Source organism: Bison bison, unplaced genomic scaffold (assembly GCF_000754665.1).
Source record: "Bison bison bison isolate TAMUID 2011002044 unplaced genomic scaffold, Bison_UMD1.0 scf7180017864373, whole genome shotgun sequence".
In the NCBI taxonomy this organism is placed as follows: Eukaryota; Metazoa; Chordata; class Mammalia; order Artiodactyla; family Bovidae; genus Bison; species Bison bison.
This window is the reverse complement of record NW_011494945.1, coordinates 10,120,129-10,148,093: the sequence shown is the minus strand read 5'-3', so window position 1 is coordinate 10,148,093 and position 27,965 is coordinate 10,120,129. Positions and strand designations below refer to the sequence as shown.

General features: G+C 39.7%; 1 protein-coding gene across 1 annotated transcript in view; it reads right to left on the bottom strand.

The window, feature by feature from the left end:
* The window catches only part of PREP (prolyl endopeptidase), a 134,880-nt gene that overhangs the window by 67,565 nt on the left and 39,350 nt on the right, over positions 1–27,965 (bottom strand). The window contains exon 9 of the mRNA XM_010856703.1: positions 14,042–14,147. Within this exon, the coding sequence (XP_010855005.1) occupies positions 14,042–14,147 (106 nt within the window). The remainder of the gene's footprint in view (positions 1–14,041; positions 14,148–27,965) is intronic.

The window sequence follows — 27,965 nt, the reverse complement described above, 5'->3', positions numbered from 1 at the left end:
TCTAGAAAACAGCAAGAAGGAAAAAGAAGGCCTTCTTTAATAAACAATGCAAATAAATAGAGGAAAACAACACAACGGGAAAGATCAGAGATCTCTTCAGGAACCTGGAGATATCAAGGAAACATTTCATGCAAGGATGGGCATGATAAAGGACAGAAATGGTAAGGATCTAACAGAAGCAGAAGATATTAAGAAGAGGTGGCAAGAACACACAGAACTGTACAAAAAAGGTCTTAATGACCTGGATAACCACGATAGTGTGTCACTCATATAGAGCCGGACATCCTGCAATGTGAAGTCAAGTGGGCCTTAGGAAGCACTACTAGGAACAAAGCTAGCAGAGGTAGTGGAATTCCAGCTGAGCTATTTAAAATCCTAGAAGATGATGCTGTTTAAGTGCTCCACTGAATACGTTAGTAAATTTGGAAAACTCAGCAGTAGCCACAGGACTGGAAAAGATCAGTTTTGTTTCCAATCCCAAAGAAAGGCAATGCCAAAGATTGTTCAAACTACTGTATGATTATGCTCATTTCACATGTTAGCAAGGTTACACTCAAAATCTTTCAAGCTAGGCTTCAGCAGTACATGAACTGAGAACTTCCAGATGTACAAAAGCTGGATTTAGAAAAGGCAGAGAAGAGATCAAATTGCCATCATTCACTGGATTACGGGAAAAGCAAGGGAATTCTATTTCTGCTTCATTGACTATGCTAAAGCCTTCATGGATCTAAAGACTGTGCTCAAGACTGTGTGGATCACAATAAACTGTGGGAAATACTTAAAGAGATGGGAGTACCAGACCACCTTACCTATCTATTAAGTAATTTATAAATCTTTTGTTTGAATCTAAATATTTATTGGCTTAAGGGGCCATTTTTTCTATCAGTTAAAAGGTCTGTTAAAATGCTTCTGATTGCAGATTTGTCTGTCATTAGTTGTATTTCTGTTAATTTTTATTTTCTGTATTTTGAAAGTACACTGTTAGATACATACACAATTAGAATTATTATATCTAAATAAAACTGTATTGAACTTTCTATGATTATGAAGTTTTATCTCAAGTAATGTATGTTACTTTAAAGTCTACTCCAATATTAAAACAGCTACATCATTTTCATTTTAAAAATTTGGCCAGTTGTCTTCTGAAAAATGGATGGTCCCAATATGTTCTTCTCCATGTCTCCTAACCACTCAAATGCTTTCCATCTCTTTGTGGGTTGTATTCTATGTAATTTCTTTTTATATTCACTTTCACAAATTCTCTCTTCAGCTATGTCTCATCTCTTCTTTAACCTAATAACCTAACTTTTAACATTAATTATACTTCTAATTTTAGAAGTTCTATTTAGTCCTCTTCCAAATGTTTGGTCATTATTTATAATATTTTGTTTCTTGCTTATGTTTCCAAGCTTCTCATTTATTTTTTTAAAAGCAGCATCACTGTTTTTAAAAGTGCATTTACACAATTATTTTATATTCAGTTCAGTTCAGTTCAGTTGCTCAGTCATGTCCAACTCTTTGCGACCCCATGGACTGCAGCATGCCAGGCCTCCCTGTCAATCACCAATTCCTGGAGTTTACCCAGACTCATGTCCATTGAGTCGGTGATGCCATCCAACCATTTTATCCTCTGTTGTCGCCTTCTCCTCCTGCCTTCAATCTTTCCTAGCATCAGGGTCTTTTCCAATGAGTCAGTTCTTCATATCAGGTGGCCAAAATATTGCAGTTTCAGTTTCAACACCATTCAGTTCAACACCATTAGGAATCTGATAATTCCACTCTGGTGTGAATCTGCTGGCTCTACTTCTCATGGTGGTGAACTTCTTTCATCTAATCTGTGATTTCTGATTATGAACTGATTTCCCTTGATATGCTCTCTTTGAGAATTCTTGGAGGCCTGGGTTGAAATGACATTATTTCAGATAAGATTTGTATCTGGCTTCTGTTTGCTTCTTGGGAGGCAACCAACCTGGGAGCACTTTAAATTCTAGGCATGGAGATTTTTGGACCCCATAGAGAGAATCAAGTCAATGTGAACACATGTGAATGTCAGTCCTTCTGTTTTAGGAGAATCCAAATCCTGCCTCCAAGATAGAGACAGGCAGGTTTCCTTACTACATACCCTGCCTCTCCCCAACTTCCCTCTCTACCATTGGCAGGTCTATTTCTCAGTAATCCATACACCACCACCAAAGGGAAGCTCAGACTCAAACTCCAGCAGAAACATTCTGAGACAAACCAGCTCACATCCCAGGATTCCTGCTTTCATTTTGTCTTTGGTCTCTATGATTTCTCTTCTTTTGTGCCAATTAGCAATATATTTAGTAGATGATTTATTAACTTTTTACAACATTTTTGTTGTTTCAATTAGACTATTCAAGTAGATTATTATATCACCTGCTACATTCCCACAAACTAAAGTCCTTATAATTAATTGTCATAAATAATTAAGTTCCAAATCTGAGTCAAACATTTTTCTTTTTCCAGTGACAAACTGCTGACCCCCGAAGCAGGTGATCCGTTCAAAGACAAATGCATCTCAGTTTACGTAAAACAACACTAAAACGAAAAGAAACCCAAAGACTATTATTCCTTATAAGACAAAGTTAAAAAATTAGTTGGCAATGCAAAATTTACAGCATCAGAAGGTTACATTTGTTTATTATAAGAATGATGAAACAATTTTCTGGACTGTGACATTTGTAAACACAAAGTCTTAGTTCAGGGAAATGTCAGATTCCTTAAATGTTCCCCTGACAATAAAACATTTCCTGATGTGAAACCTTTACTTCTCAAAGTAACCATCTTCCGGTTTCTGACTGAAAAGGTCTTACAGCCATTGCAGTGGTACTTCCTATGACCCTACTTTCCCCTGCCTGTAAAAAAGTCACTGAAATGTCCACTAAAGACAACACATAGCATAAATTTCCTTTAGTACGTCTGCATAGTCACGTGAACCTGAAGGTGCCATGCACTTGTTTTAAATAATCAAGCTCCAAACACGCTTAAACAATTTAAAAAAGTTTGTGGTCATTATCTGCCACCAATTTCTGAAACACTGACATTAGTCATAAATGCACACAAGTCAGACTTAGGAATGTGGCTGGATTTATACAAATCCAACTATAATATGAAAAGCTGTTCAAAGTACAGGCTAACAGGGTAGCATGTTTAAAACAAGGGCTCATAAAATCTTTGGCTCTCTGGGAACCGATGCTCCTCAGGCTTTGGCCACAAGATAATTCAAGAGAAATGGTATTCCAGTTGAACAATGGGACTCATTCCATTTTGTTATTCACAAGTTAAAACACTACTGATTTAATTTTTTTAAAAAATGGAGTTACTTAAAAAAAAAAAAAAGAGATGTGGCTAAACTCTCAAACCATCTCACTTTTGCCCACCTCTTCTGAGGTATTTTTGTGTGTAAGTGGTTCTTCCTTTTGAAGTCAACAGAATTCAATTCCCAAACTTCTCTACACTGAAGTTGAAATTACTTTTTATAAATCTGTTTCTTGGTGGGGGAAAGATGAGTTTACTGAGTGAAGGTGAGCTTAAAATATCTAAAACTTTCTCTAGAGCAATTCATTACTTGTATTGCTTTCTTTGAAAATCAATGTTATTAAGTATATTCCATAGAAAATGTTTTATAAGCTCTCTCATAACAGGAGCTAAAAAAGTGCACTTACACTGACAGAACACGGCGGCCTTGGCCTCTGACAACGGTTAACAAATGCACAGCAGACACGGGTCACGCTCCAGGACTGAGGGGAGCAGAAGGCCGCTGTTCTCTCTGGCCTGATGCCTTCATTCTGTCGCACGTGCCACACGGTGATGGCTAACAACATGGGCATGGAATCCAACTGACCTGGGTGTGAATCTTTCAACGGCATCAGAAAAGCTAACTGGCCTCACCCTTCTCAGTTTCCTCCAGGTAACAACACAGGCTCCTTAGAGGTTGGTGAAAAGACAATGGGATATCTAGAACTTGGCACAGAGGAAATGCTAAGAAAATATTCACTACCACCCCAATGCTGGTTATCACCCCAGCATTTCTCAAGTGACAAAAATAAGCAGAATGTGGCTTCAGAACAGCACTATTTATTTGCTAAAAGTGAACTTATAAAAATCTAATTTCCATCTCTCAGGGCACAAGACCATTTTCCTAGGAAAACACCTTTATAATCACTAATTTAAAAATTGGTAAAATTATTAATTTTGTCACTGTTGCTGTTAACTCACTTCAGTCATGTCCGACTCTGTGCGACTCCATAGACGGCAGCCCACCAGGCTCCGCCGTCCCTGGGATTCTTCAGGCAAGAACACTGGAGTAGGTTGCCATTTCCTTCTCCAATGCATGAAAGTGAAAAGTAAAAGTGAAGTCACTCAGTCGTGTCCGACCCTCAGCGACCCCATGGACTGCAGCCTTCCAGGCTCTTCCATCCATGGGATTTTGTTGCTAGTACTTCATATTTTACTTCAAAATTAATGGTTTTTTTTCTTACTTTTATATTGTCTTTTGATGTTCCAATTCTTTTGGGTTGCTGGCATTCCCACTCAGAAATACAAACTTATTTTCTGATAACTCCCTGTCTCTCACAGAAGCCCTCCTCCTTAGTCTGACTTTTTAATGCTTTGATGACTTTGCTCAACTTGAGACGACTCATCTGTTTCAAGTTCCTTGAATGTTTATTCCCCCCCACCGCACCTTTCCTCTCCACTTTCAAAAGACGGCCAGCCCCACCAGGCATGAACATGGGAGTCAAAATTGTCCCAGATACTCAGACACAACAGGTCACCTGCCCTGCATTGCAGAGACGGCTGAGTGAATAATTTAAGTGTCTGACAAACACTAAGCTTCCTTTTGTAGTACTATGTTAGCATGTAGTGTAGATTGATTTCTAATGCAGGTGAAAGCTAGTTTTCTTTCCTGACATGAAAGCATTAAAAGGAAGGCATGGTATGTGCTAAAAATTTTATCTAAAATGATCAAACTTTCTGCAAAAAAAGGTAAAAAGCTGAGAGACAGGTTAGTAAAAGTCTGGATGAAGCTTAAGATAAGCTTCTATTTCCTTACAAAAATCAGCATGTCAGCATCACTCATCTTTTCCTCCAATGCTGTTGCTCAGTCGCTCAGTCATGTCCGACTCTGCAAGCCTATGGACTGCAGCACCCTAAGCTTCCCCGTTCTTTGTTATCTCCCTGAGTTTGCTGAAAGTTGGTGATGCCATCTCATCCTCTGTTGCCCCCTTTTCCTCCTGCCCTCAATCTTCCCAGCATCAGGGTCTTTTCCAATGACTCAGTTTTCACATCAGGTGGCCAAAGTATTGGAGCTTCAGCATCAGTCCTTCCAATGAGTATTCAGGGTTGATTTCCTTTAAGATTGACTGGTTTGATCTCCCTGTTGTCCAAGGAACTCTCAAGAGTCTTCTCCAGCACCACAATTTGAAAGCATCAATTTTTCAGTGCTCAGCCTTCTTTATGGTCCAATTCTCGCACATTAGGGTCTCATACATGACTACTGGAAAAACCATAGCTATGACTGTACAAACTTTTGTTGGCAAATGATGTCTCTGCTTTTTAATATGCTGTCTAGGTTTGTCATAGCTTTTCTTCAAAGGAGCGAGCATCTTTTAATTTCGTCCCCAAATGCTGTGTCATGAGCAAAGACCACTTCAGGTCCATTTTAAAGATGATGAAGCACAATGATGTTAAGTTACCAACAACAAAGATTTTAGACATTCAGAGTTCTTTGCATCTAACAATTACTTCTTATGGATCCTATTTAAAAACTTCTTATTGTATGTTTATTCAGAATAGGGCCAAATGGTGTTTTGCTGCTGATTATCCTATGAAATAGGGGAAAAAAGTAACTGACCTGCTACAGAAAAATGAAAGAACCCAAAAGAAAGGGGAACAAACAAAAGACAGACAGCAGACAGGAGAGGGGATTTAGAGTTTCCAAACCTCAGACAGGTCCTAACTTGGGCCTGGACATGTGTGCGTGGTGACAGCACCGGTGATAACCCTGACGCTGTGCACTGGCCGTCTCGTGGCCTCCGTCCAACTGGCGGGGAGCGCACATCCGGCAGGGACAGGCTGTCATCACTGCCGTCACCCAGCACAGCGCCCGGCACAAAGTGCAGCGCAGATACATGTCTGCTTCGTGACTAAATATAACATTCACATAATCCTGTTTCAGACTGAGCCTTATATACATTTCTCGATAAGGTAAAGACAAGAGAAATAACCAAATTTAAAAGAAGTTAGCAGTTTCTTTCACTTTCCCAATGAGAACATTTAGAAATACAATACACAAAGTTACACACGTATAAAAGCATGTTGAAAATCATCTTTTGTATCTTTAGGGTATAAATTTTCATGAAAATATCCTAAAAGTTCACATACTGGCAAGAAAAAGGAAAACTCTGAGGTCTGACATTTAATTGTAATGCAGAAAATATGTGAACATTTACTCTAAATTTAGTCAATATGAAACAACTTTATGTATCCACAATATTTATAGCAAATTTAGGAAACAAAGTATATACATACATAAGTATATATATATATTTCAAAAGAAACAGTAGTCTTGATTTAGAAAGGTACAGAAATAGAAGAAAATCCAGACACAAATCATACTCTTGCAAGGTTCCAGATGATTAATTTCAGCTACTCCACAGGCATGAATCACACTAAGAACTGCAGGGGTCAAGACTCGGCTGCCTTTCCCACTGCAGAACTAATAAAATGTCATGCTGCCTGGTGTCCTAAGTGATACCTTCACACCTCTATACTTTCAATTATAAACAAGAGAAGCAGAAACCTTCCGCTCACATAATATACAGGACAGGAGAGAAACGGTCGATACTTTCTTTCATCGTTCTCAGGATTTAATAGAAAACAAAACAATTAATTCAAAAAAGTTAAACAGCCCAGAAGGGTAAAGATTACTCACAAGTAAATGAACAAGGTGGCTTCTCAAGCAGGGCCACCTGAGCACAGGATCTCTAAAGGGGCAAGTGAAGTTATCAGAGACAAGCTGGTACCCATCTACTATGAGTCTGTGTTAAAGAAAAGTTATCCGACACTTGTTAAGATGGTAATGAAGACTACTCAAGACTACTGCAATAAGGGAGAGAGATCACACAGAACTCAAATACAGAAAAGATAGCTGGAGGTTTATAGCCAATGTGCAGAATGAGAGGGTTGGTGGATCAAAAATTACTAAGAGAAGACATCAGGGTAGGGGGATTTTTGGTGAAAGCAGGTTAAGCACATGAGGGATAGCTGGGGGAAGGGGAATTGGATCCATACCAAGGGTACAGGACTGTCTTTAAACTGACCTAGCAGGATTCTCACTACAACTGGGGCTCTGTGGGCCCAGAAAGTTGAGCGGGGGGACAAGGAACTAAGACTGAAGCCTAACCGAGAAGAGGCTCAGAGGAGCCTGACTCAAGTCTGGTCAAGGAGAGAATCTCTATTGTTGTCAGGCACTGTTCTAGGTGATAGGGACCCTATGGCAATGAGACAGACAAGGTCCTTAACCTTGTGCAGCTCAAAAGGAATCACACACACAAGGTTTTTGTATGAAGAGAAAAAAGAAACCAGAACAGGGGAAGGGGCAGAAGGGCCAGAAGCATGAAAGGTATCACAAAAGCAAGAGGAAGCATGTTAACTCCTAGGGCAGAAGTGCCTCTTTCCCCAGAGAAAGCAGACAGTGACTCGGGACACGTCTCCAGCAGCCAGAGCAGAAGATGGTGCAATATTCCTTGGAGGGGGCCTGCTTAGCTATTTTGAACACTTGGAAAATTATAGAGGCTTCTAAGGCCCAGACAAGAGGCCAAGTGCAGTTTCCATCCAGTGATGAGTGAAGTGTTCAGAAAAGTAAGGACAGGAGCAGCTACAGCATGAACTGCAGTTCCTGTGAGCAGCCACGGCCCACAGTTTGCAAGAAATGTGGTCATGTTACTACTAAGTAAAAATACTGCAAACGTAAGTGGCAGAAGTGAGGTTCTCCAAAGAGAGGCAAGGGTAAAAGAAAGATTCTGCTCACAGAGTAGCTCAGAGCAAGGTCAGCTAGTCTTTGAACAGAAAATCAAACTGGCATAAATGTAAATCACTCAGAGAGCGTACTTTTAACTCTCAAGAGTTTAAGATTTTTTCCATTCTATATTTATGTAGTATGTGTTATCCTCTTCTGTGGTATTAAGCAGCCACTGGCCATTTTTTGGTGCTTCTCATTTCAAAATGCACACAGGCAGAAGGTTTTCTTGGAAAACAAAAATGAGAGAAATGTTACAAAAGAGCTTCCTCAGTGAAATCATTTAGTTCTCCAGACAAGGTATTTAGTGATGCCCTAATAAATAAAGAATTAATGTATAGGGCAATGCTGGTAAATCTCCCTGCTGTTAAGGTAAACATGATTAAAATGGTAACAGAATGGCCTGAGGTTATCACAAGGGGTATCAATTTATGCAGTATAATGTTGATGATTTCATAACACTGGATTTAGTTTTCAGTCACCAGCTATTCAGTTTAACTCACCTACTATTTCAGTTAACTAGCACATTTAGCATTTAACTTAAATATTATTATTTCCTTTAGTTTAAACAGGGCAACAAAAATGCGGGAGCAGTAAGGGAACGGCATGAAAAAGATTCTGGGTGGCAGTCATGGTCCCCAGCTGGGTATATGCTCTCTGGAATTTTCAGTTATCAACCTGAAAAATTAAACGTGCCCCCATGAGAGGCACACCTCTTCAAGTTTTCTTCCATATAAGGACTCTGCTGATTATGAATCGAGTTTTACATAAAATAATACCAAGATCTGTGTTTAAAGCAGCTTTGATACTAAAGATACATTATTTTTAGGGCATCTTTAATCTATTTAATCTACTTCCTAAAACCATGGTGTGATGACTCCAAATATTCCCCTTTCAGTCAAAAAACAAACGGATAAAGAAAGAAGGCATACGTGAGAATCCACTCTATGCCAGGAACCCTGCTAAGCCCTTTTCTGTGCATTTTCATTACTCTTCACCATTGCTAAGTAGGTATCACTTACCTATTGCTAAGCATGTATTACGAAGTAGGTACCACTGCCTCATTTGTATTTGTGCAAATATGAAGACAGAAGGGATGACTTTTCCAGGGTCACCAATTATTTAGTGGTACAGTTGAGATTTTAAAGTCTTACTGTCTCAATACACCCAACTGTAATGAAGAGGAACTATTTAAAAAATTTTAATAATCACAATATCAATCTTCTATGTCTCTCCTATTATAAAGCAAATACACTCAGTGTCTTCAACATTTAAACTCACCCACGGTACTTGTTTTTTCTAACCAGTCATAATCATGTAATAGTGCATGTGTGCTCAGTCACCCAGATGTGTCTGACTGCTTGCAATCCCATGGACTGTAGCCTGCCAGGCTCCTCTATTCGTGGGCTTTTCCCAGGCAAGAATACTGCATTGGGTAGCCTCCTACTCCGGGGGATCTTCCCGATCCAGGAATCGAACCTGTGCCTCATGCATTGGCAGGTGGATTCTTTACCACTGAGCCACGTAGGAAGCCCCAATCATATAATTAACTCATAATAAATCACCAGTCAATTGAAAAAAAAACACATACACACACTACCACCACCCCCCCCAGCCACACACACACACACACACACACACACACACACACAAAGATCTTTTAATCCTGACCTACACAATTAATTGACTTTTGAACGCAAGAGTGGGAACTGATTTCATTTTCTTAGTACTGGTCAATCACTGCAACTGTTGAGAGCTTTCAGAATCCTAGGACTGCCATTCAAAAGAACTCCTCTGAGGCTTATGATATTCATAGGTTTAATGCTAGTAAAGAGAAAAAAAAAAAAAGATAGGCCCAGAACTATACCCAGAATTTAGCAGCTATCACTGGAGAACACTCTACAAATTGCTCCCAATTTGTCTGTGTGCAACTCAACAGCTTAAAATCCATCTATCTTATTCATGTACATTGTGTTTTCTTGTTTACAGGATATTCTATACTTTTTAATCAATGAATTCCACATACCGGTCAGTTTAGTATTCTCATTTTTAAAAACAGTATGAGGTTATTGTAAGACTTGTTTGCTCTGTTCTTTCCATGTGGTTTTCCATGAGCTCACTGGGAAGGTCTTTTTGATACATCCACTTGTCTAAACTGATGTACTGAATTAACTGATTAAACACTAATCTAGGTGTTATTGTGAAGGTATTTTATAGATATGATTAAAGACCATAATCAGTTGACTTTAAGTAAAGATTATCCTAGACAGTCTGGGTAGGCCTGAGCCTTCCAGCAGAGTTGAGGCTTCCCTAAACAAGAAGAAATTCCACTTGTGGACGGCAGCTTCAACCTATGCCTGAGCATTTCAGCCTGTCCCTCCTGATAGCCTGCCCTACTGGTTTCAGACTTTCCTAGCCGGCCAGGCCTCTAATCTTGTAAGCCAATCCCTTGCAATAAATCTCTTAATATATATCTCCTACTGGTTCTGCTTCTCTTGTTAAACCTTGACAGACACATTCACTAACCATTGATATTTCACAAATATAAAACACCTAGCAATAACTTTAGTGAGATATATGTAGTTTCCTATATAACTCAGAGGTACAGTCCCAAATAAATGTGAAGATTTACACGTAGTCCTAGTCAAACATATAGCTGGGTTTTGTTCAGATCAAGGCAAAATAATCTTAAAGTTCCTCTAGAAGAATTTTTTTTTAAAAAAGAGAGAGAACAATTTGGAAAACAATAATCGCTAAATTTACTGAGTGATTACTCTGTGCTGGGTTTTCCACCTAAGCTACATAAAAATCACCTAGAAAACAAAGACAATGGTCTCATAGGTCAAGGAAAGATCACGTCAGGAAGGGAAGCCAGGACCTGGCATATTCTCTAAGTATCTTCCAACCTGAACATAGCCTTCAGGATTTTTTTAAATGCTTCCCTCTTTCATTCCTCATGTTCATTCATGGCTGCAAGGACTAGAATCTTATTTATGAGGGCCCAGTGCACCTCTCGGACACGACTGAAGTGACAGCAGCAACAGCAGCAGCAGCAGTGCACCTCTACGCTGCCTTCCTCCTGGAATCCCAATCTCTGCATATCATATCCTCCTTGTTAATTTCTCATAAATGCTGAAAACATGGGGCAGAGAGAGGTAGTGGGGAGAAAAAGGTAAGGACCCTAAGCGATCAGGAAGAAAACAGAGGCACTGGCATTTGCTAAGTCTCACTCAAAGTAGTACTGTTTATTATGAAAGTGGACACAGAAATAGTTCAGAGTGTTAAAGTGTCGATGAAATTTTTTCTCTGCATTTGGAGTCAATTAAGCAATTTGTGTATCTTTTAATAACAGGCCTACTAATAATTTAAAGATATAATGGAGTAATAAATAGAAAATGAAAGCAGTGCTCTCTGGAGGAAGACACTGTAACTGAAATTTTTGATAAACTGGAGAAAGGCAAAGTCCCTTCCACCATCCTAGGCCCAAGCAGGAAAGTGGGCAGGACTACAGCACAGTAATATCTGTCATCTTGTATAAGATTCGACTTTCCATGCTCAGCTCTGTGCAGAGCTAGACTTGCAACTCAGGTGAGTGATTCTTGAGTGGTGTTGTGCATCTTTCAGAGAATGTGAAAACCAAGGTGGATGTAGTATTCATGAGATCAAAATGGATATATCTTTTTGTTTTGCAGATCTTGCTCAAAGAAGTTTAAAAATGATGCAGTACCCAATTAATAATATAAAATGGTATATATTTTCTGATCATAACATAATATAGATAAAATACTAATAATGAAGGAATCTAATCAACAATTAGACATGAATACAATATTGTATATTTTAAAAATTTGTGTCAACTATCTTTGAAATATGGTGCTTCCTATATGGCACTAGTGATAAAGAGTCCATCTGCCAATACATGAGACGCAAGAGAAGTGGATTCAATCTCTAGGTTAGGAAGATCCCCTCGAGTAGGAAATGGCAACCCATTCCAGTATTTTTGCCTGGAGATTCCCACTGACAGAAGGCCTTGGTGGGCTATAGACCATAAGGTCACAAAGAGTCGTAAACAACTGAGAGATTGAACATACACATCTCTAAAATGTATTTATTTCATATTAACCAGAATATGGGGTAATTGTGCCGTTATCTGGGTGCTAAGGGCTTCCCCACTGCCTCAGTGGTAAAAAATCTGCCTGTAACGCAGGAAGACACAGGTTCGATTCTGGGGTGGGGAAGATCCCCTGGAGGAGGGTATAGCAACCCACTCCAGTATTCTTCCCTGGAGAATATCATGGACAGAGGAGCCTGGCAGGCTATAGTCCATGGGGTCCCAAAGAGTCGGACAGGATTGACACATCTAAGCATGAGCTCGAGCACCGGGTGCTAATATCCCTGATAGTTTTGGGGTCTGGGAATTCCCAGCACAGTAAATAATGCTGTTGAAAAGCTTTAATGCTTGATGATGGTGCTGATATGATATAAATGTTGGAGGAAAACAACATTTAAAATAAGCCATCTTGGCTAACAAACACATAAAAAGATGCTCAACATCACTCATTATCAGAGAAATGCAAATCAAAACCACAATGAGCTACCATTTCACACCAGTCAGAATGGCTGCTATCCAAAAGTCTACAAGCAATAAATGCTGGAGAGGGTGTGGAGAAAAGGGAACCCTCTTACACTGTTGGTGGGAATGCAAACTAGTACAGCCACTATGGAAAACAGTGTAGAGATTCCTTAAAAAACTGGAAATACAACTGCCTTATGACCCAGCAATCCCACTGCAGGCCATACACATCAAGGAAACCAGAATTGAAAGAGACACATGTACCCCAATGTTCACTGCAGCACTGTTTATAATAGCCAGGACATGGAAGCAACCTAGATGTCCATCAGCAGATGAATGGATAAGAAAGCTGTGGTACATATACACAATGGAGTATTACTCAACCATTAAGAATACATCTGAATCAGTTCTAATGAGGTGGATGAAACTGGAGCCTATTATACAGAGTGAAGTAAGCCAGAAAGAAAAACACCAATACAGTATACTAACACATATATATGGAATTTAGAAAGATGGTAACAATAACCCTGTATGCAAGAGAGCAAAAGAGACACTGATGTATAGAACAGTCTTTTGGACTCTGTGGGAGAGGGAGAGGGTGGGATGATTTGGGAGAATGGCATTGAAACATGTATAATATCATATATGAAACGAATCGCCAGTCCAGGTTCGATGCATGATACAGGATGCTCGGGGCTGGTGCACTGGGATGACCCAGAGGGATGGTATGGGGAAGGAGGTGGGAGGTGGGTTCAGGATGGGGAACATGTGTACACCCGTGGTGGATTCATATTGATGTATGGCAAAACCAATACAATATTGTAAAGTAATTAGCCTCCAATTAAAATAAATAAATTTATATTAAAAAATAAATAAAATATAATGGGGAGCAATTTTATAAAATAAAAAAATAAATAAAATAAGCCATCTCCAGAATTCGTGACTGGCTGGTCCTATCTTGATACCTACAGTTTTAGGCAGCAAGTTAAGCTAATACTGCACGTGTGTCCAGCACTGAGAAGCTGTCTTATGATCACATATTAGCCTGATAAATTGTCACTGGTGTTCGATCTCTTTCCCGTGACAGTCTGCACCATCACATCTAGGCAGTAATAATACTTTACAGATCAAAGAGGCAGCTTCTCCTGAACAATCTTCATCTGCAATACAGACAGGATACTTTCACACAGAGAAACATACAAAAAATATGGTTAGCCTTGATCTACAGAAAAAATGCTAAAGCCAACAAGAGCTTCATTCAAATTTTTTTTCATTTTAAGAAATAACATCAAAAGAAAAGATCATAAGACCTGAGATGACGTGATTAAATGGAAGAAGGTTTCCTGGGAAATCAATTAGAAGACCAACATAATTGCTTTTTAATGGGGCTCTCTGGAATAATCATCTGTGTTTGAAAGACAGCTTACCAGTGATGCCATTGGGCTCCTGATGGAGGTCACAGTACCAGAGTCGGTTTACAGGGTCACATCCCTCCCTTATCGACAATAAGACGTAGCGACCATCGTCAGATAACTACAAAGGAAACAACAACAGCACAGGGAACTTAGTAGAATATATTTTTTGTGAGGACACTGTTACACATTAAGTTAAAAAAAAAATTCACTGGTGTATCTTTACAGCAAACCTATGACTGGATAAGAAAGAAAAACAGATAACATCAATTTTAACTTATCTTGCAGTTAATCACTTTATTTTAACAAAACATAGTGAAATATTTAAGTTGAAAATATCAGTATATATAACTGAATGTCATGATTCAAAATGACTTTTACTTAGCACCTATTCTTTATAGTCAATAATACTGTAATAATTTTGTATGGTGACAGATGGTTATGGGACTTGCCGTGGTGATCATTTATTGTAATATATTTGATTGTTGGATCACTATGTCGTACACCTAAAACTAATGTAATATTCTATGCCAACTGTGCTTTTTTAAAAGTTTAAAAAAATAAAGTCTATCCTTTAACTGAAAAATACATGCAATCTGTCATTCTCAATATTAATATCCTAAATTTGAATTTTTGTCATGGGTTATACGTTTTAAAACTGTACTAAATACGTAAGAATTAGCAAAATGGGTGTGAATACACAAAAGTTCATTTGTGGTTCATAATGTTCACAAGTTTCTATTGACCAAATGAACAACTTTTTACACGGATCTTTAGTCCCCTCTACACAAGGCAGAAGAAATAAAAGGCTGTGCTTCAGCAGCTATCTTTTAGAATACTAAACAGAAGAATCTTAGTAGCAAAAAGAATCTTGATAAATACTAATGCAACAAATAACACTGTTTTGAGTTGTCAAAATTGATATAAGTAGTATCAGACTATATATATCCTTTTGCAACTAATTTTTTCATTCAATATTTAAAAAATTAATGTATGTTGATACATGTATATTTGCTTCACCGGTTATAACTGAGGTAAAATATTCCACTCTAGGAAAACACTATAATTGATTGATCTTCCTACCACATGAGCATTTGGATTATTTGCATTTTCTTCATTTGTGGTTTTCGTCCTTCTTACAAGCAACACTTGTGCCTTCATTACATGTTTCCTGGGGTACATAACTGCAAGTAAAACTGCTCAGCGATACAATATGCACATACTCTACTTCACCAGATGTTGCCAAATTATCTTCCTAAGTGATTTTACTGACTTACACTCACATTTCAGCTATTTTCCACATCCTATTCTGAAGGTGAATTATATGTGCCATCTTCGCTAGGCCATGGTACCTAGATATTTGATCAAACATTATTCTAGATGTTTCTGAGAAAGTGCTTTTCTGAATGAGATTGACATTTAAACTGGTGAACTCTGAGTACAGCTGATTACCCTTCATAATATGATGCGCCTCAACCAATCAGTCAAAGGCCTTCGCAGAAAAGCCCGACCTCCCCCAGCCAGCAGGAATTCTGCCAGCAGGTGGCCTCTGGATTCTGAACTGAAACTTTCCTGGGTTTCCAACCTGCCAGCCTACCCTGTAGATTTTGGAAGTGTCAAGCCTCCATTATCATGTTAGCCAATTCCTTAAAAAAATTTCTCTGTCTCTGCATATATATTGTGTGCTCACTTGTGTCCAACTCTTTGCAAGCCTATGGGCTTCAGCCCGCCAGGCTCCTCTGTCCATGGGCTTTTCCCAGCAAGAATACTGCAGAGAGTTGCCATGCCCTCCTCCAGGGGATCTTTCGGACCCAGGGACTGAACCCGTATCTCCTGAGTTGCAGGCAGATTCTTTACCACTAAGCCACTGGTGAAGCCCCTATATATAACAGGATATTTGTATATCATATATATATATTATAATATATATAATTATATTGTATGTTAATATATGTTATATGTTAGATATATATATGTAATTATATATATTATATATATAAGATAAATCAAATATCTTGGTTCTGTTTCTCTGGAGAACTCTAACTAATGCACTTACCAACAACAGCTATCCTTTCATTTATTCATAAAATAAATATTTGCCAAGCAACTATTATGCACAAGACATTTTCCTAAGTGCTAAAGATAAATTGCGGCTTCCCAGGTGGTGCAACTAGTAAAGAAGCTGCTTGCCAATGCAGAAGACATAGGAGATGCGGGTTCGATCTCTGGGTTGGGAAGAGCCCCTGGAGAAGAGCATGACTACCCACTCCAGAACTCTTTCTTGGGAAATCCCAAGGACAGAAGGAGCCTAGAGGGCTATAGTTCACGGGGTCGCAAAAGAGTTGGACATGCTTAGCCACTACACAACAACAACAATGCAGTGTATTATAAAATGGTAAATGTCATACAGAACATGTAACAGGCCTGGGTAAGGGAGGCAGGTGTGTGGGGAGGGACTGTGGTTTTAAATATGGCAGTCAAGGTAGACTTCATAAGAAGATGTCTTTCCACTGTCTTCTGACTGTCACTGTTTCAGATGAAGTCACTCCTTATGTTTTTCTCCCTATGTATAATATGTTTTCATATCTGGCTGCTTTTAAGGTTTCCTTACTGTCTTTGGTTTTCTGCAAATTGGTAATAATTTACTTTCACTGGAGTCATCTACTTCATATTTGTGGAGGTTCTTGAATATTTGGATTTGTCTATTTTATCAAATTCATAACATTTTTGGCTGCTTTTTCCTCATATAATTTTTGTATCCCCTCACCCCTACCCTAAGACTTCAAATACATCATGTTAGGTCACTTAGTGTAGTTCTACAGTTGAATGAGACTGTGTTTGTTTTTGTTTCAATTTTTTTTTCCCCTCTCCATGGCTTAGCTTCAACATGCTGTCTTCAAATTCACTGATATTTTCTTTTATAGTATCTAATCTATTATTAAGCCCATGTAGAGAATTTTTTGATTCAGATTATTTTCACTTTTAGAAAAATACTTGGTTATTTTCATATTTTCTGTTTCTTTGTTATTTACATTAACATTTGCTAAAATCCTTTTAAATTCATTTTCATAATTGCTTTTGAAAAGTCCATATCTGTTAATTCTACTACTGTCATTTCTAGATCTGTTTTATTAACTAACTTCTCTCCTGGTTATAAGTCACATTTTCTTGCTTCTTTACACATCTAGTAATTTTTCAAAGTTGGATTTTGAACATTCTGAATGCCACCTGGATTTTTTTTTTGGGGGGGGTCCTTCTTTAAAAAGTTTTGAGGCTGTTCATTTTTATAGATCAGCTTAATCCATTCAAGGCTTATTTTCAAGCTTTGTTGGGGCAGGTCTCCAGTCATACTGCAAAAGCATGAATGGCCATTCTGGGGTTTTTGCTGAATACCCTGGTTGTTCATGAGTCCTTTCCACTTTAACTGGTTAGAATGTGAAAATCTCCCACTTGTTAAACCTCTAGTAGTTAGTTGTCAGCTTACAAGTTTCTGGTGGTTGTTCACAGCTTGAATCATGGAGCCTCAGTCTATGCATGTATGGCTTAATAGTCAGTCTAAGATTCAAGGGGACACCAAGAAGATTCCCAGGACTCTTAATGGGTGGTTCCCCTCCTTTGGTTTTGTGCCTGCAAGTTCCAGTAGCCTCACTCTTCCTGAATTCGGATCTTTGGACCCCTAGTCCAGTGAGGCTGCAGTATCCTGGGGGTTCTTCTTCCTTGTGCCAGAATCAGAAAATTCCTCCAGGCAGAAACCTGGGGCTATTGTAGGAGAACATCTCTCTCACAGATTACAGTCCTATGATACCTGTAGATCAATAGCTCCAAAAGATGTTTTTTCCATTTTGTATAATTTTCTACCTGTTTATGGTAGCAGGGCTAGCCCAATACCAGTTACACTTATGGCCAGAAGCAAACTTGTCATTATGTTTTTATTTAACTCATTTTTAATTCTTTATTGGATACATTTTTAGGGTATATTATCATATGTTTAAAATACACAGATATAAAAATTAAGAATGCGTAATTGAGGACTAATTAAAAAGAAAATATTTATGATTCATAAAAAAACCTAGTAATGACATAGTTTTTATCTTATTACACAGTAGGATAATTTAGGGTTTTACTTATTAGGAGCATCAAGCTTTTAGACTTGGAGGAATTAGATTCCTGCTCTCTGGAAATGTCCATCCACTTTCTATCAGCAGGTTTGTAAACCAAGTGTATGTCAATTAGGTCTCTTCTGCATTTATAAATTAATCAAAATAGCTATGTGTGTCTAAAATATCCAGCATTTTTAAGCACACTGTATGTTAAATATCTTTTTCTCAGGAAAAAAAAAACAAAACTGTTTTAAAGCACAGAGGTAATCAGTACTTGTAAAACAGAAGTGGGATTCCAAGTAAGTATAGTTTGATCAAAGATTCTAGAAAACTGTTTAATGTGGCTGTTCTTTCTTTGTGACATTCTAAGTTCTGAAGTAGTCTCCTTTCCAAGAAACTGAATCACATTTTCTTGTATGAGTTTTGGTCACAAGCTACACAAGAGGCCAAATGATTCAGGTACACTCTCTCCATCTCTGTCTAGGCTTCTTATAGTATTTTCAACAATCGTCAAATGGTTTTGGAAAAACTACGTATACATTTATGATTTCCATGAATTCTTTTCTCCATCCTCCATCCAAATTACTTGTCATTATGTTTTAAGTGGGTTTCTTGAAAATGAATATCTGAGTTGACTGAGTTGAAAACTCAATCTAAGAACCTGTATTTTGTCTTTCTAATTGTTATTGCTTCTACATCTTACTTTTAACATTCTAGTTAACTTGCTTTTCCCTTCTTATTTCCTTTTTATACTGTACTAATATAAACTTTTAATTAAGATAAACTTCTTCATAAACTTCCTCTTCATTGACTGCTCTGTGAGTTAAATACTCTTGTTTCTAGTCTTTTATACATTTTCCTTAAGTTTTTCATATACATAGCCAATAAACCAGTGTCCAGAAATTCAGTTTCACCTTATTTTTAAACTGTCCTATATTATTAAGAATATCATTAGCAACATCACAATTGTCACTTTATTAAACGTAACAGAAAGCAGTCTCATTAATAATACTTCATACTTTTGTTCTCTTGTCCTTTAAACAAAGACAGACTCTTATAGCTTAGTGCTTAGAGTCATGCTACATCAATCATAAATGATGGCTAATTCAGTGGCAGTGATTCAGCCAACAGAATGACAGGGCAGTAAAACTCACTGCAAGATCCACACCAAACCTTCGATGACAGCTGTCTCAAGCACATCTAATGAGTTTTTCTCGGTATTTCTGGCTGCACTAAATGGCTGCAGCAGTTTATATTTAATCTAAGGCAGGAAGTTCCAAGGGAATTGCTGTTGGGATGCCAATTAAGTCAGTCTCTCTTCCTTACAACTCAGATATTTCATAGCCACTAAACAAATATGCTCAACTGCAAACAACTCTGAATTTTCAAATGCTCATGCATTTGTAAGTCACTGTTGCCCCCAAAATATATACATTAGGAAATACCTTCTTACACCAAAATGTAATCAGTAACAATGCATATTCAACCACCGCCTCACATTCAGACTATTTCAAGACAGTTTAAAAAACTGAATTTTGGGAATCACTGGAAGGGGAAGACAAAAATACTGTTGATTGCGGAGGAGACCTTGAATCTTGAGAGCAGAAAGCGAATTTGCTGAAATCCAGATAAAAGGAAAACAGAAAAGCAGGAGAGCCAAGGGTCCCATCAGGCCTTCATGAACAGTACAAACTCCAGTTCACAGAACACTGTTTTCCTTTAAACAATATGACATCAGAAGAAAAACCGTGTTCTCTGGAATCACTTAATCTCATTCAAAACCACTGACTTTTTGCAACAGGGGTGCAACAATGCTAGCCTGACCGATTATGAAATACGTAATTCTTAAGTCACAGCTTCCTTTCACTTTATGTCCATATAATGTTAAGCAAATTTTCCTTAAGTCAAAATGATTTTATTTCATGAAAATCTGCCTCTTACATAAATAAATTTTAACAAAAACAAAAATCTAAGAAATGTAAATAAAATATTTACATTTGTTGATACTAAGTCCACTGATTATATTTCAAACAACACTAACAGGATGAAAGCTAAAACTCTTTACCATTCTTACTACTGACAATTCTTTTTAAAAAAAGTGTATTTCCCTTTAGACACAAGTTACCTTGACAACCTAACTGTATGAGGTCATATGCTGAATTTGGTTAAATATCTTTCAGATCCGATCAGATCAGTCGCTTAGTCGCGTCCGACTCTTTGCGACCCCATGAATCCCAGCACACCGGGCCTCTTTAGAAAATGCTAATTAAGAAAGACAGGAATAATATCTTTCATATTATTAATATCTAATAATATTTGTTGATAAAAGTATCTGGAAAAAGAAAATTCAAATGTATAAAGAATGTGGTATTCACAGAAAGTGTATTGGTCATTCAATTATGTCCAACTCTTTGTGATCCCCTGAACTGCAGCCCACCAGGCTCCTCCGTCCATGGAATTCTCCAGGCAAGAATAACTGGAGTGTGTTGCCATTTCCTTCTCCAGGGGATCTTCCTGACCTAGGGTTGAGCCTAGGTCTCCCACACTGCAGGCACATTCTTTACCATCTAAGCCACTAGGGAAGGTACAAAATATTTGGCAATCTGCTGGTACTTAGCTATTCATTATCCATAACCAGATGACCTTGAAAGATAAAAAAAGAAAGCCAAAAGCCATCCTCCCTTGCTCTGGGGTAGATGAGGTTGAAGATAAAACTGTTATAAATTGTAGCTGGTTTTAACAGGAGAATCCGCTGCCAGGTAACTTTCCATCTCCTTTACCGAAGACACAATTTAACATGTGCCACCAACCACAGGCATCTACTATTTAGGGGAGTCAGAGCTGAGGCTGTTTATTCAAGCAACATTTACTGACAGTCTCCTGCAGCTGAGCCAGGCTCTAGAACACACAGATCAGAGCAGGACAGGGCTTTGAAATCGAGGGCTCAGGTGGGAAAGTCAGACACACACATTCACGCACAGATATAAAGTAATACTCTAAACATTAATACTGAGAAATCTCACAGGGAGGGGCGCTGGAAAGAAGAGTGAGATCGGAAAAGGTCTGGGGGAAGGAATGGTCTCTAACTAGTTCTTTAAAGAAAAGCAGAATTCCTCTAAAAATGGTTGCTTGACTTTTCCCATTCTCACAACTGCTATGATGACACAGTACTGGTTCAGAGAGCTATACCTAACATACTCATTCTTAAGTACACACCTCACAGACAGCAGCATTTGTAGTGGACGCGGCAGTCTGCTGAAGCACTCGTTCCCCTAGCTGCGGGGCGCTGGGAGCAGACAGCACTCAGCTGAGAACCTCAGGGCCTTGTCCTCCCAAGGACATATTCTTTTGGGCTCATCCCACATGCAGAGGTACAAAAGCCCCAATCCCTCACTCCTAGTTAGGCAAATGCTGAAGTGCTAATAACCTAGCTCATAGGAGCTCCCTGTAGGGTTGGCCGAAACCCCTGTCATGACTTACTCAACTTCTCCCCTTCTACCTTCACTCCCCACCATCAGTCAGTTCAGTCACTCAGTCGTGTCCAACTCTTGGCAACCTCACGGACTGCGGCAGGCCAGGCTTCTCTGTCCCCAGCATAGGCAGATGTTTTAAAAGCACTCCCACTAAACCTGACCTGTGACACCATGCAAGGCATTATCTCACCTGGTTTCTCATCCTGACATATTTTACACTATTCAAAGGAAACCTTCTAAAGTGAGGCTTCTGGTTTTGAAGAGGGACACCCAGTCAATAATAGCTGCCATGTGCATTTCCAGTTATCAAAAGGAAGGGCATAAAATATGGGGTTATCAGACTTTATACTTTCATTAAAGAAGCCACATTAATTCACTGAGAAAATTTAACTGTGTGTACTGTGGTATGGAGCCTCACTGAGACAGTATATTTACCAAGGAAACCTTTGACAGACATCACACAAACATCACACAAACTATTCAATGGCGTATGTATTTTATACTTTATTCTGTTAGATTCACATGTGCTGTTCCAACACACACATGACTCAGCACATTTGGGAATACAATCCCTACAGTCAGCTGCCAGCAAACATGAAATTTAGAGATAAGCAGGAACCAGGACAAACCTCAGGGAATCTAGCCCCAAATAATAGGTTTTTACGGAATTTCTTGAGTGAACACCTCACGGAGGTGTCACCGCGATCCATTCAGACCAGAGTCTGGGTCAGGCTGCTCTGTGTTCACAAGCAGTCAGCATTTCTACCACTCGCTCATTTGAGGCTGTTTTAAAAAAAATAGGAAATCAACCAAAATAAGTGTTAAATTAAACTAATACACTGACAATAGCAATTTCTCTAGAGAACAGGATCTTTGTATTTTAAACAATAAACTTATTACTAGCATAAAAATCCTGAAGTAGATGAATCTGGTTATTTTTAGTCTCAATATAGTAAAAAAAAAAAACAGCTGGGCTTTCCAGATGACCTGAATAAGCCAGCTTTTCTTCATGCACCTCTTATTAAGAGAAAATTGACAGACGATCACTTCTTAATGTTTTAAACTCTCAACCTTAATGTTTTAAATTATCTCCAAAACTGTCTTCCAAAACATCAAGACACATAACTAATATTTACATATATACAGAATATGTGGACTTTCATCAAACTTATTATCCTTTTCAAAAAAAAAAAGCTCTTAACTGTTTTATGCTAGAGCTTCTGGACTCCATGGTTACATAGTCTTGTGTTAATAACCAAATCTTCACGGACATGACATTTCTTTAATATACATCATTTTTTCTACTTAGAAACCAACAAGAAGAGGGTGGAGGAAGTTTTTTCATAACTTGAAAGTACATGCACTTTTTCAAAGTGAGAAAAGTCTTTTATATATTACCACAAAGAATTAATTGCATGTATAAGAAAAGTCCACTGAAAAGCAGCGAGACTTAAAATTGCCTGGGAAATTAACAAAAGGAGTGACAATGGATTTTAATAGCATTTGAGAGCTAACCATGTTCCTCTCAGAGCAAAAAACTATCAATTTTATTTCATAGACTCTTTTGGATTCTTTTCATAGTAGTTGTGAATCATAGCAACTTCTCTTTAATATTATGTATGTTTCCAAAACATAATCTAGGAAAACTTTCAAATGTCAAACTAATCACCTAAAGGGACAGCTTTTCATTTATGGGACTCATTATGGATTTGTTATAAAAACAGGAGACAGTATCAGCAGCAGACACACCGGGTGGTCATTTATAAGCAGTGTGATAAGCACTGACATAAACATTTCTAATGGGTAGTCCTGAAATCAGCTTTCCCAATACTGGGTGCTACCACAGCAAGGAGGGAGAAAAGAAAGAAACCCCAGCACTCTAGAATATGTTGTTGCATATGCCAGAAACAGATATATCAGAACATTCTAAGAAAAGAAAACACATTCAAAGTAAAATGAGCAACAGAGGTCTCAACGTGTTATAGTCACTCTTTCTCATCTACCTGATTGTTTCTCTGGCACATGAGCTTGGTTATATAAGAATTGACTGTTCTCTTTTCTCCCCTACTGAGCTGTAGGGTGGTGGTTGGGGGCAGCTGAGAAGCTGAGAAAAGTGATGATCAACAAATCCAATTTTCTAAGGCAAAAACAATTCTCCCCCATCAGAAGCTGTTTCATGAATTCAGAGCAGTGCCCCCTGCAGCCTTTCTCACATCCAGGTCTTTAGTTTGGCTTCCTGGCTTTCTGCCTTCCCCACCACGCTCTGCCCTGCGTGTCTAGCAGCATGACGGAGCTTATTGCTTCGTGCAGTGCCAGTGAAAGAGAGGACGAGAGTGGTGAGCCTTAGACACACACGGTCCGATCAGGAGTACCCCTAGGACTGAAACAAAGACCGCTTCTCCTGAGATGAACAGACGGAATCCGTCTTCAGGAGCCAGGGAAAGTAGACCCCCTGGGACAGCACAAGGGGGTGAAGGGCCACCCACCAGCACATATGCCGGCAGCCTCAGGTTCAAGCACCAAAGTTAAGGTCAAGAGGACAAGGGTATCCTTAAAATGGCACACAAACTGAACATGATGGGAAGTCCGTCATGGATCACCCCCCGCCCGAAGCCTCTCTGTCAACTTAAAAATTAGTTTACTACAGACAAACATCCTCCATCAGGGCCAGAGCCTGCCCATCTCTGCTCCTATGTACCACCTGACCCTGGCACAGTGGTGGACCTAGGGTAAGGGCTTCCAGGTATTTGGGGAGTAAATACGTGAACTGTGTTGACCACGAAGAGAGCTGCCGAACAGTTAATGCTCAGGCCCAAAACTATCCAACAAGAAAGGGGCAGGTGAGGCAGAGTTTCCTGAGGAACACTGGACTCGACTGCGCTTGCCCTATAGGGCTACGCCGGGCACACCAGCGTCTGCAGGATCTTTATGTGCATGAACCTCAGCAGCAGAAGGGGCAGTACAGAAATGTACATCCTGAGTGCCCACAAAGAGTTAAGCATTAGGTAACGATTTTACATGTTGACATATGTGTAACATATACAAACATGTACACAAACACAGTTGACCCTTGAGTAAGATGACTCTACTTACACACGGATTTTTTTCAACAATAAATACTACAGTGCGACAAAGACCAGGATTTGTTGAATCTGTGGATGTAAATAGTGGACATGGAGGAACAACATATACAAAGTTCTTAAGTTATTAGGATACAAAGTTCTTAAGTTATTAGGATACTAACTTAACAATCTGATTAAGTTATTAGGACCCTTAACCCCCACACTGTTCAAGAGTCAGCTGTATATGCATATCTTAATTACTAGGGATCACAGTGAACATATGAAGATGGTTTATGCAGACATGTGATAAACATTAAGATCAGTATTTGTTGTTTAGTGGCTCAGTCATGTTCGACTCTTTGTGACCCCATGAACTGTAGCCCACCAGGCCCCTCTGTCCATAGAATTCTCCAGGCAAGAATATTGGAGTGGGTAGACATTTCCTTCTCCAGAAGATCTTCCCAACCCAGGGATCAAACTCGTATCTCCTGCTTGGTAGGATTTTTTACCACTGAGCCACCAGAGAAGCCCAAGGGATTACCTTTGTTAAAAAACAAACCTCCCCCGTTCCTAACTTCCCCCAAGAATTAGGTACAACAGAATTAGGTCCTCAGTGTAGGATTCAGCTGTATATCACAAAGAGGCTGGGCATTTTCTCTTTAGTCCCTGCTAAAGGGATGTGATGTGTTTTCAGAATCTATACTCCAGAGCACCCTCTGCTGGGAGAAGTGTCTCAAAATGCTTGCTTTGTGTGCATGTGTGTCTTTAATGCTCTACAAATCACTTTAAAATAGATTTGGGGTGGCGTGGGGCGGTGGAGTGGAGGGTGTCCAAAAGAATCTTCTAAAACATGGTTTTTCTTACCCTCCCACAACCCTGCCCTCCAACAGAAACCTCACAGTCTACCTTACATAATAACTGACATCACTGTCCCTCCAAGCCAGATGCCAGGTATGTTTCATGTTACACCCAGGAGGCATAAGGCAGCTGCAGTTCTGTGATCCCAGCAGCTGGAGGTGTGCAGGGACCAAGGCCTGGGCTGGCAGGTGAGGAGGGCAGTGCTGAACACTGCCTGCACATCCAGGATGGAAGGACCGGTGGACATGGGTTCCCCTGGAACAAGAGGCACCAGGAGGGCAGCTGGTAGGTAGCTCCAGGCACCTGGAAAGGTCCCTGCTGAAAAAGGATGGAAAGCAGGGGCGGCAGAGAGGCAGGAACCTCAAGGGAATTTTGCTGAGAGGAGAAGGTTTGGGGGAAGGGAGGATGATGGCCAAGGTCAGCCAGAATTTAAGGTTCACACGAGGGAATGCATGGTTCCAAAGTCCAGAGGTTCCCAGAATTGAGGGGGTCTCACTGCAAAAGAAGGCCACAAAGAGCTGGTGCCAGGCACCAGTCATGACTGAGAGCCACGAGGAGACAGGGACAAACAGCTCCAGAGGAGTAAAAGTTCCCTTCCCCTTCTCCAACTCCTCCCCCGTTGGCCACTGGAGAATCTAAAGCACCATGAAAACATACTTGGAGAGCTGATGTGACCTGCCCAAGGCCACACAGACAGGACTAAAATTAAAATCTCCTGATTTGTGCTCCAGTCCACCCCTGTCACTAGAGTGACGGATCCTCCAATGAGAGATGCTGTTAGGTGTATTCACAAAATACTAGATTCAAAATGACAATCCCCAGTGGCTCAGATGGTAAAGAATCTGCCTGTAATGCAGGAGACTGAGGTTCGATCCCTGGTTCCAGAAGATCCCCTGGAGAAGGGACTGGCAACTCACTCCAGTATTCTTGGCTGAAGAATTCCATGGACAGAGGAGTCTGGCGGGCTACAGTCCATGGTGTCATAAAGAGTTGGACATGACTGAGTAACTAACACAAAAGGCAACTATTGAAAAATAAAAGTAACAACCACAGCACATGCACTTGGAGTGTGGTTATGATTGGGACTACTGCTTTCCTCTAAGGTGCAGGTCACTAAACAAACACTGTTAGAAGACTTCCTGGTGGCCCTGTGGTTAAGACTCCATGCCTCCACTGCAAGGGTACAGGTTCAATCCTTGGTCAGGATACTAAAAGATCCCATATGTCACAAAGTGCAGCAAAAAAATAAAAATTAAAAAAAAAAAAAGGAGTTGGGGGTGGGGTTGTTAGGAAACCATCTGCTTCACGTGCAGTGAACACCCTGAGCAAGCTCTGCACCAGGCATGGTACTTCTGGTCCAGCCAGCCTATAGCACACCTGTTTCTTGGACTGTCTTGGGATTTATCACACTTCATTGACAGGTACAAGAAACTCCCACATTGAGACTTTTTGCACAACCTAAATTTTTCTGACCTGGAACTGAATCATCAATTCAGGGTAGACCCAGGCTTCTGTAGGCTCAGAACTATAGCATCCGTGTTTAAGGGACGAAGGTATTCTTTCATGTAGCCAGAAGTTCCTCTCAGCAGGACCTGCCCAACTCACTCCGGCCACTGAAAGGGTGACATCTAACAAAATCCCTCAAGCAGCTGGAATACAGCTTAATGGAATCTACACGCAGTTTGTGTCTACTAAGCCTACCGGTTTGCTTACGACTTCCTCTGCACAATCCGCTCATCAGGGCGCTCATCCAGTATAAAGTTCCTCAGGACTCACTGGACACATCTCATGAATTTCTGTTTTTCTATTTAACAACTTCATTTATTGCTTCTGTGCAATACAGATGCAGCTCTCCAATTACTGCTGCTGCTGCTGCTAAGTCGCTTCAGTCGTGTCCGACTCTGTGCGATCCCAGAGATGGCAGCCCACCAGGCTCCCCTGTCCCTGGGATTCTCCAGGCAAGAACACTGGAGTGGCTTGCCATTCCTTCTCCAATGCATGAAAGTGAAAAGTGAAAGTGAAGTCGCTCAGTCATGTCCAACTCTTAGCGACCCCGTGGACTGCAGCCCACGAGGCTCCTCCATCCATGGGATTTTCCTGGCAAGAGTGCTGGAGTGGGGTGTCATTGCCTTCTCCGTTTACTACCATTCTTTAAATGGTCATTCCTGCTGTTTTCACATGACCTCTTACCTTTTGTCAAGGGAGGCAGAGGGCATGCTGATTAAGAAGATACAGGCTGTGGGTCTAACATACCCAGCAGGCAATTCCAACCGTAGATTTGCAAGCTAATCATACTCGCAGGTATTTTATTTTGTCTATGCAATGAAATGATCACTGTCCTCTAAAGGTTATGGTAAAGATTATACTAGATGAACTACACAGAGTGAATACCTACTGAGTGAATGATAGAAGGATCACTCAAACTATTTAAATTTGCTTTTCCTTT